General features: G+C 45.2%; 1 protein-coding gene across 1 annotated transcript; it reads right to left on the reverse strand.

Moving 5' to 3' along the window:
- Positions 1-4,927: 4,927 nt before the first annotated feature.
- LOC120413002 (uncharacterized) lies at positions 4,928-9,100 on the reverse strand. Its single transcript, XM_039573652.1, has one exon. The coding sequence runs from the start codon at positions 9,098-9,100 to the stop codon at positions 4,928-4,930; it is 4,173 nt and encodes a 1,390-aa protein (XP_039429586.1).
- Positions 9,101-11,095: the final 1,995 nt, after the last annotated feature.

An 11,095-nucleotide genomic window follows, 5' to 3' on the forward strand; every position in this document is an offset into this window, starting at 1 on the left:
GGACGATCTTCGACCGTCGCCGGTTGAGAAGCGTGATGTCGACGAGGTCAGCAGCAGTAGTGATGACGTCCAGAAGCGACTCCGCAGTGGGGAAGCCGGGAAGGAGTCTCCCTGTGATGACAAGGCCAGCAAAGAGAATGCCGCCGGGAAGGCGTCCGGTAAGTCGTCGTCCAGCAGCAGCAAAAAGTCTCGCGTCAAGCCCGGTTGGTACGGCAAAGGGTACGGTAAGAAGCGCAAGAAGAAGGGACGATTTGGTTAAGCTATTTCCTACCTGTTGCATTTGATTTTTCGCTGTGTGTGATTTCCTACTTTAAGTATTGCCGAGTTTATCGAACAAACTTGAACCTTATTGTCGTCGTCCCTTCTTGCGTGTTTTCTATTTGTATTTCTCAGATGTCCTTGACGAAAGGACGAATCGATTAGTTATTTTAAGCTTTGCGTGACTACTCGTAATTCTCTGTACAACTTTTGCCCCCCAAAGTTCATTGCTTTTAAACCAACGTACGTAGAATTCCATAAATTATTTTCAAAGAAAAGTCAAACTTTTTGTATAAAAAAAACCTTTGCCTCACGTTGTGGTTCTGTAAAGTAAAGATTAAGAGAATAAAAATCCCTCGAAAAGAAAATTCCCTTTTCTAAGCAAAGAAGAGATCTCACGAACGCAAATTACACCATTTATAAAGAAAAGCAGCTCAAAGAATCGATGAAACAATAGTTGCTGAAAAATTGATGTTAAGAATCGAAATTAGTTGGTTAGCATTTTTCAAACAAGAGTCATACCCTTCGCGCTTCAATATAACGTAATTTCGAAGGAAGGGGAGAACAATCGAACATGTTGCAGTGTTGTGTACATTTGAGACTAATTGATAAGAGAGAGAAAAAGTAAATAAGGTAGAGTTTAAAAATTTAAGAATTGTATTTCCGGTGCTGGAAGTGTGCTACTGCCAGCGGGGAGGAATAAATTGAAAACCGAAGAAACGTATAAAGTAAAAGGTTTTGGTGTTGAATTTACTGATCCGAAATAACACTGTTTTCTGTTCTGTGTTTTATCCAAGTTTGGTAAGTAGGTTTTTTTATCCAAAAAAAACCTTGCAAAACTCGCTTCCTCAGCACACGTCGTACAACTCGACGCCAACATTTCAAAAAGCATCATGTACAAACCATGCGTTTGAGAAAAACGCATTTGAATGTTGAGCATCCATTTTCAATTCCCATTTTAATATAAAAGAAAAATAAGATGTTCTAATAATAACAAACGATGAAAAACGTTGCTTTCATTGATACTTGATCATCCAAATTCAATAAAACATTATTTCCGTCGTTTTATTTAAGAAAAACAAACATAACTCCTTTTGAAATCACCAACGTCTATATCACCCTGCTGGCATTGGAGGGAGCGCTTTGTTATGATTCGTTTTTCTTCGCCGAATGTACATGGCGCTTTTTTCATGATGCTTTTTTTTCGTCACGAGGTTCATGTAGTCTTTTGTTTGACAGGTTGACAGGGCTATATAAATAGGGACTGCTGATGGCAGAGATTTTGTTTATGTTACTTTATTTAAAATCATGATTAAACAGACTTTACTGAAGTAACTTTTGCTCATTTTTGGTGGAGAGGTAGCTTATTAGGAGTACTTTTAGAATATGCAATAACCCAGAAAGTGTCAAAATGTACATGGTGCCTTTTGAAATGTTACCGTCGAACTATGCAACAAGTGCTAAAAAAATCGAGTTGTAGGTAATACGGTTTCGGATCTGTCGTAACAAGGCAGAGCAATTATGAGTTTCACAGTGATTTTATCTTGAAGAGTCCTGAATATAAGTTTTTTCAAAGGACTCAAAAAAAAAAAAAAATGGCAGAGCAATTATTGGTCCTCGGGGAACAGATGATTAAGCACATCTACAAACGATAGAAACAAAAATTGTGATCCAGTTTTAAGCTTTCTCTATTTCTATCCCCTTTCCCTTACAATTTTATTAAGTTTTTTTTTATTCGTACTCTTGGTAACCTCTTAGTTACAAGCAATAACTGTTCCAAAATGGATATTGAAACAACACACAGCCAGGGTGACCACTCAAATCCCATTTTCAAATTCCCGACTTTTTTCCGACTTTTCCAGAAACTCAAATAATAGGCATTTCTAATCCAAATAATGATTTCAAACAAAAAAAAACTCGTTAGAAAAATGATATGTCACTAGGGGTTAATCACTTCGAGTATACTGCATACGCGTATCATACGCACATAATATTCTCATTGTCTGCATACTGTATCGAGAAATTAAAAGTGAGAGTGTGTGCGTGCAACATGGAGTTAAACTTTTCAAAGTGCCATGGTAATCTTCACAGCTACTTCACAGAAATTTTAACTCCATGTTGCACACACTCTCACTTTTAATTTCTCGATTGACGATATAGACCCCATATTCGTCGCATATAGGTCATTCCATCTGAAGCGGAACAGCATTTGAAAATTACCATCTCCGATTCTGCTCAAATTTGGCAGAGCTGTTGAGACTATCAAAACATGCAAAAATCCCGAATTTCATCCAAATCGGACCACCCCCTCCATTTTTGTACCCTCCCAAAAAATCGACTTTTTGGCGATTTTTGAGCGAAACCCCTATCTTCAAACGACGATAACTCAGGAACCACAAATCTTAGAGGGTCGGTCTTAGACTCAATTTTGAAGGAAATTGGACGTAGAATCCATTTCCATGATCAAAATTTAGATTAAAATATGTTTTCTACCTGTATTGCGCAATTGAAAACTTTAAATGGCCGTATCTCAAAACAGCCCTATTTATTTTTTAAATTTGACCTCACCATCGTATTCCCCGGCCAATTTTACATAAGAATCACTTATCGACAGAAATGAATATGTTTCGTTCCAGAGATATCGAATTTTAAAGTTTTGTGTTTTCGAGATTACCTACATCAGCTTCATTCGCCGCATCTGCTAGAAGCACTCGGGCGCGCTGATCAATAACTGCTACCTGGTTATTTATTGAAATAAGATTTCATCCCAATTAATCATTAGCAAATTAGGCAAAAATTGTAGGAAACTGCTGTATTAATCTTAAATTTAAAAAAAATAGTATACGGTGAATTTATGTGCTAGCCCACAGGACAGAGCAAGAACGACACGCAATACAGGGCAGAATGGAATTCCCGCTGAGCTAGCAGGAAATTGAAATTGATCTTGTAAGTAACACTTAAGAAAAAGTGTACGATACATTATCAAACTGGCTCACAATATAAAAATCGGTTTAATATGATCATGCTCAATCTTTCAAACCGTAAGGCAGATTTTGGGGTTTTTTGCCGAATGGCACTATTTCGCTACTGCACATGGCAAAAGCTCTAGAACCCATGAGAATTATTTCATCTACTACATCCAGCTCTACATTTGTTCTTGCTTCAAATAAAAGAAATATTTTGATAAAGTGGGAAGAAATGAGGAATAAGGAAAAATATGAAAACAATAGAAAAATTTTATTTTTCAATTGTGTTGTAAAAACGTTGTAGCATTTGCAAATAAATATTAAAAGTTCAAATTTTACCTTATATGGTTCAATGACACTGAGATCAGGAAAAACAGTGCATTCAAAATTTCCCAATAAATATTCCTTAAACAAAAAATAGATTGTTCCAGGTATTGATTATCTCAAAATCGTATAAAATTATAAAAATAATTTATCTTACAGAACACCAGGTAGTAATTATTGATCAGCACGACTAAGTGCTTCTAGCATATGCGGCGAGTGTAGCTAATTTAGGTAATCTCAAATCTCAAATACTCAAAACTTTAAAATTCGATATCTCTGGAAAGAAACATATTCCTTTCTGTCGATAAGTGATTCTTATGTAAAATTGGACGGGGAATACGATGGTGAGGTCAAATTTAAAAAATAAGTAGGGCTGTTTTGAGATACGGCCATTTAAAGTTTTCAATTGTGCAATACACGTAGAAAAAAATATTTCAATCCAAATTTTGATCACGGAAATGGATTCTACGTTCAATTTCCTTCAAAATTGAGTATAAGACCGACTCTCTAAGATTTGTGGTTCCTGAGTTATCGTCGTTTGAAGATAGGGGTTTCGCCACGGATTTCGCTCAAAAATCGCCAAAAATTCGATTTTTTGGGAGGGTACAAAAATGGAGGGGGTGGTCCGATTTGGATGAAATTCGGGATTTTTGCATGTTTTGATAGTCTCAACAGCTCTGCCAAATTTGAGCAGAATCAAAGATGGTAATTTTCAAATGCTGTTCCGCTTTAGGGCTAGTACGCTGATCGGAAGGAAAGGGGTCAAGAAACAGCTTTACGAACAGCAGAACAAAGAAGAGGGAACGATTTCTTGGGGCTTTTCTTCACCCTCTCTGGCTTGCTTACTCTGCCGCTGTTGCCCATTTGAATTTTTTCCTGACCGATTCCTTCCGAAGTGCGTATACCGCTTTAGATGGAATGACCCATATAGAGTTTTTTGATCGTTGAATTTTTTATGGGAAAATTCGCAAAAATGCATGGGGAAAAGCAAAAATTTCAAAATTATAACATAAGGTTGCGTTAAATGTATCATGTATGAGATTCTTGGGTAAAATTTTATGACAAACAACTTTGCCGAAGACCGCATCCGAGTTAACCCTGACGAGTTATTAGCGATTTAAAGAAGACGTTTTTGTGTGTAAATATCTCTTTTCACCAACTTTAACGATCTATGGCGACCCTTAAACTCCGTTTTGGCTAAAAAATTTCACAGTTACATATTTTTGCCTAAGAAATCTCTTGGGGCAGAGGTGGAAATAACACGTCTAGCGTGGGTTACGGTTTAGAACAGAATGAAAAGTTTTATTGAGCTGCCAGGTAACTAACAAACAAGTACAAATCCATAGGTTGCTTGATCATCTCCAACACTCCTCCTCAACCTAGGGATGCTGCAGACCAAGTTGATCTCGGCAGATCTCCATCTTCGTACGGCACAGCGGTTTGGTTAGACCATCCGCTGTTTGCTCCTCGCTCCGAACGTAGTCCACGACAACCTCGCCTTTCTCCAGCGCGTCCCGGATGAAATGGTGTCGTATGTCGATGTGCTTCGTCCTCGGATGATAGCCACCGTTCCGTGCGACCGCGATCGCACTTTGGTTGTCGCAGTGGATCGTAATCGCCTCCTCCGACTCGATACGTCCCCGCAACCGGCGCCACCAGAGCGCCTCCTGCACCGCAGCCGACAACGCCATGTATTCGGCCTCGCAGGTCGAGAGTGCAACGGTTTGTTGCCTCTTGCAGCTCCAGGACACGGCTGCACCTTGGGCGGTGAACACGTACCCCGTGATCGACTTCCGGTCCTCCAGATCAGCAGCCCAGTCGGCGTCCGAGAAACCTTCGATCTTCGAAGCTCCTCCTTTCGTGTAGGTCAGACGAAACTTCGAGGTCCCGCGCAGGTAGCGGAACAGATGCTTCACACCACACCAGTGCTTCTCACCTGGGTTCGAGTTGAAGCGGCTGAGGATGTTGACCGCGTAGCAGATGTCCGGTCTGGTGCTCTGGGCCAAGTACATCAAGCACCCAACGGCTTCTTGGTACGGCACGGACTTCATCCTCTCCTTCTCTTGGTCAGTCGACGGGCACGCGTCGCGCGTCAACTTCTCGCTCACGTTCATGGGCGTACTGACGGGCTTGCAGTCCGTCATCTGGAATCGACTCAGGATCGCTTCCACGTACTTCTCCTGGTCCAGGGCAATCTCGTCCTTGCTCCGGCTCACCCGGATCCCCAGAACGTACTTCGCAGGTCCGATGTCCTTCATTTTGAACTCCCGGCTGAGTTGGGCCTTGATCTCCGTCTTCCAGCGGTCACAGTTCGAGAAGATCAGGACATCATCCACGTACACAGCGACGAACAGCATCTTGTCGCCGCGCACCTTGGTGTACACACACGGGTCGTAATCGGTGCATACCAGGTCGAATTTCCTCAGGGCAGCATCCAGCTTCTTGTTCCAGACACGACTGGATTGCTTGAGCCCGTACAGCGCCTTCTTGAGTCGGCAGACCTTGGACCGCTTCTTGCCGTCCACGAAGCAAGGGGGTTGCTCCATGTAGATCTCCTCCGACAGTTCTCCTTGCAGGAAGGCCGTAATTGCGTCCATCTGGTCGACCTTCATGTCCAGACGGGCAGCCAGTGCGAAGAGATATCGCAGCGAACTATAGCGAACGACCGGGGCGTAGGTCTCTTCGTAATCTACCCCCTTTCGCTGCGAGTATCCTTTGATGACCAGCCTCGCTTTGTACCGGTCGATGTCCCCGTTCACGTCCAGCTTGGTCTTGTACACCCACTTGCACTTGATCGCCGAACGTCCTTCTGGTAGATCGCACAGCTCCCACGTTCCGTTTGAGATGAGGGCTTCGTACTCATCCTTCATGGCCTGTTTCCAGTGTTCAGCGTCGTCCCGAGCCAGGGCTTGTTGGTGCGTGAACGGATCATCCAGAAGCGGCTGTGGAGTGTCGATACCAGTATCGGGTGATTCATCAGGGTTGTCAGAATACTTGCCTTGGGGCGGGCGCCCCCTATCGCAAAGCATCAATCGTTGTTGACCGTCATCGGCAACTGATCTTTGATAAGAGCACGACGGGGGCGCAGCGGCAGGATCCTCGGGCCTCGCGGCTGCATTGGTCATCGTCGTCGTCTTATCTGGAAGAAAACGCTCCCTACCACTGAGCCTCAACCCCCCTTTGGGTGGTTCTGAAGATGATTGTGGCGGGAGCGCAGGCAACGGGTCATCTTCAGCAAAGGACACGTCGTCGTCGCTGCTCTCGGCCGACTCGAATGCATCTTCAGGTTCTTCGTCAGGCTCCACTTGTGGTTCCGCAGCTTCCGGTGGAACAACCTCTTGAACGACATCCGCTGGCACGTAGTCCCAAAAGTCCAACCGCACACATGTCCGCTCCGGTCCACTAGCCCTCGGTTCAGCGGTCACTCCACGTTTGACCACTCCTTCCGACACGAACGTCACGTCTCGGCTGTTGATGATCGACCTCGTCTTCTTGTCGTACAAGCGGTACGCCTTGGTGTCCTCTTCGTAGCCAGTGAGAATGCATTCCACGGCTTTCTTGTCCCACTTGCGGCGCTTCTGCTTCGGTACATGAGCCATCGCGCTCGTGCCGAACACTCGTACGTGTGACAAGTCCGGCTTGCGACCTGACCACGCTTCCTCCGGTGTCATCTCGATGCCCTTCGTCGGCGACCTGTTGATCAGGTAGATCGCAGCAGCCACAGCCTCTGCCCAAAACGGTTTTGGCAGATCAGCTTCGAACAGCATGCATCGAGCGCGTTCCACGGCAGTCCGGTTGACCCTTTCTCCGAGTCCGTTCTGCTCAGGGGTGTACTCCACGGTGGTTTGGTGACGGATCCCCATCCCCGACAGGTAGTCCTGGAACAACCGATTCGTGTACTCCAGGCCGTTGTCCGTCCGAATCACCTTCAGCTTGCAGCCCGTTTGCCGCTCAGCAGTCACGTGGAAATCCTTGAAGCACTGCAGAACCTCTTCTTTGGACTTGGTTCGCAGAAAGTAGACGAATATCTTGCGCGTCTTGTCGTCGGTGAAGCTGAGATAGTAGCGACAGCCACCCAACGACTTCTCTTCCATCGGGCCGCAGATATCCGAGTGCACCAGGTCCAGGATTCCAGCCGCACGAGTCCCTGCGTGGCTGAATGGCAATCGTGTCTGCTTACCTTCTGCACAGACAATGCAGCCTCTGCCACACTCGTTGCCTTCGAACTTGATTCCGTTGACGAGACCGTTCTTCAACTTGATCAGGTTCTTCATGCACATGTGTCCCAAACGCTTGTGCCACAGCTCAGCAGTTTCGCGGGAAGAGCACGCCAGCGCTCTCGGCTTGATCTGGTCCAACTTGAACAGCCCGTTCGATCTGCTCCCAGTCGCGAAGACACTGTTGTCTTCATCGATCACCTCACATCCATCTCGGTTGAACACGACGGTATGGCCTTGATCCACGATCTTCCCGACGGAAAGTAGATTGACCGCCAACTCCGGCACTAGTTCAACGTTCTCGATCTCGATGGTGTCGTCGTAGCACGTCGGCTGCAACGTCGTAGTTCCCTCAGCAACGATCTTCATCGCCTGGTTGTTCGCCGCTATTATGCTTCCAGACGTCGTCCGGGGGTTCTCCAGCAGCGCCTCGTTCTTGGTCAAGTGCTTCACAGCTCCGGAGTCGAAGTACCAATCGTTGGCGTCGTCCGAATCCAGCACCGAGAGCACGGCACAGAAAGCTTTCTTCTTGCCGTCGCGGTCGTTGCGCACTGGTTCCTTGGCTGTGCAGTCCCTGGCGAAATGGCCAGCTTTGCCGCAGCGGTGACACTTCGATCCCTTCGATTTGCTTGGAGCAGCACTCGGTTGAGGCTTGCTCTGCTTGTTGTCCTTGTAGCGTCCCTTGGACACGTACGCTTGTCCTCCGGCTGGTTCCACTGGCAGGTCGTCTTCCTGGAGCAATTTGGTTTTAATGGCGTCACCAGTGATTGCGATCCCGGAATTCTCGAGCCCCATGACCATCGGACGATAGTCCAGCGGTAGTCCCGCCAGCAGCATCATGCCGATCCATTTCTCGTCCAGCGGGAAGCCGATTCCGATAAGCTGATTCGCTGTAGTCGTCATCCGGTTCACGTACGCCTCCATGGACCCACTGCTCGCCAGGTTCGTCGTGATGAGCTTGTGCAGGAGCGCCCACTGACGGGTTAATCCAGTGTCCTCGTACAGGCCGCACAGCTTCGTCCACAACTCTTTGGCAGTCTTCGCGTTCTCCGCGTGGTGGAAAATCGACGGATCGAGGAAGAAAATGATTTTCCCTCGAGCGATCCGGTCCTTCTTCACGTCGACGGCCGTGCCTTGAGCTGGTTCAATCACGTCCCACAGGTCCTCTATCTCCAGGTACGTGCGCACTGCGAACCTCCACGTCCGCCAGTTGTCACGTCCGACCAGCCGCTCGATTGGCGGATGGCCCCCGACTCCGTAGTTCTGGCCACGAGCCTCAGGTTGGACAGCACCTTGAGCACCAGCAGCGGCACCGCTTCCGTCTCCGTTAGGCATCTTCCGATTTTCCTACTTCTTCATGAAAACTTCTTCAGGTTGAAAATTAAACTTCTTCGAGAAAATTCTTCGAGTTCTTCAAATTCTTCAACGTTCCGGAACCCACTCTGGGCCCATAACCTCTTGGGGCAGAGGTGGAAATAACACGTCTAGCGTGGGTTACGGTTTAGAACAGAATGAAAAGTTTTATTGAGCTGCCAGGTAACTAACAAACAAGTACAAATCCATAGGTTGCTTGATCATCTCCAACAAAATCCAATCAGGGGGTATCCCTGAGGTCGATTTTTTTATTATCACCTTAATGGTACATCTTATCATATTTTTATATGCTTCCCTTGGTTGGGCTTTGAGTCTTTTACTTCTATATGTACTTAAAAAAAAGAAACATGTCTGGAGTTTTTTTTTTGTTTGAAAAGGTCCAATAAACCAAATTTCCAGTTTTTACTTTTTGGGGTGTTTTTGAAACCGCCTTGAGTCAGGGGTATTAAAAAACACCCTAAAAGCAAAAACTAAAAATTTAGTTTATTGGACCTTTTTTAAAAAAAAAAAAAAAAAAAAAAAAATAAAAAAAAAACTCCAGATGTATGGCAATGAATGTTGTTGAATAATCTGTTTTTGCCACAATTTTTCAGCAGATGGTCATCTCTGGTGATCTATAGTAGCAAAGATACCGATTTGGTATTGAAACTCGCTTTTAACTTCAACCATTTCCGAAATATGTGTTCATCAGAACAAACAACCTTCCCCGCACCAAGTGACATCATTCTCGAGCCGATGAATAATTTAGTTGCAGTCTGTCCAAGCAAGTCCACATATTCGCCGGTGCCTCCACGAGCATGACGTAATCCCCCGATGCTGTTCCACTTTCCATTCTGCATAGGAACGCGCCGCATCGGCTTCATCCATATCGATCTGTTCCCCCAGCCAGCAGCCTACTCGGACACAGTTTTGGCCCGGCGGCCAGGAAGGCAAATAATTTATTCAACTTTATGGTGTCGCCCGATCCAAGTAGGCAAAGCAAGGTAATGCGGGGGTCTCACCACGCACACGCACAAACTTCCCCCACCCACATCGCGCATGATGACTTCAATTATTCAATGGAAGTGGCGGCGACAACCAACAGCTCACGCGATAGCTCCATTTATGGAATTCTACAGCGCAGACTTTCGTCGCCGCGACTGGAGAAGAAACGCCTTCGCGTTGATGAAACCGGTCTTTGGAGTGATTTCTGTGGGGCACGTGGGAGATGCTGTTTGAGTTATGGCTGTTCTTTCACGATTATTTTTTAAGGGGAATTGCAGTTCTAAATTTGGAAAAGATTAATAGGTATTTTGAAGATTTCAAGCTAAAATTTTTATGCTAGAGTACTTTTTCAAAATGTCCTATGGGCCATGGGTTTCCTATGTTGATAGGATCATTTTTAAATGATTTCTTTGAATAGGGACCATCCATAAACCACGTGGACACTTTAGGGGGGGGGGGGGGGGGTATGGCGATTGTCCACGCTCCATACAAAAAAGTTTTTTTTTGTATGGACAATTGTCCACGAGGGGGGGGGGGGGGGGGTTGAGATTGCCAAAAAAAGTGTCCACGTGGTTTGTGGATGGTCCCATAGTTTTTTATGCTAATTTACATGTTTTCGTTTTCTTTAAGCAAAATAATATCATGTACTTCCATCGGGCACCTAATGTTGACTCATCAGCACTTTGACTTTCAATTACAGCATAAATGGATGGAAATAGGACCCTAGCTTATCAACTTTCTAACATTAGATTGTAAAATTTAGTCCTCCTTTTCAAATTACTTAGGTTAAATTTAAGCATTTCAAGCCCTAAATACGATGAACATTCGGAGTTGGTCTGCACAAAACGGTAAGATCTAACGGAGAAATCAGCGAAGCCTAAAAAAATGCAAGTGAATGACCGACCTAACCACAGAAGCGAAACATCAAGTTGGAAGAAGAGTAAAAGAGGGAAGGAAATAAAAGAAATTGCG

Source organism: Culex pipiens, chromosome 3 (assembly GCF_016801865.2).
Source record: "Culex pipiens pallens isolate TS chromosome 3, TS_CPP_V2, whole genome shotgun sequence".
Lineage (NCBI taxonomy): Eukaryota > Metazoa > Arthropoda > Insecta > Diptera > Culicidae > Culex > Culex pipiens.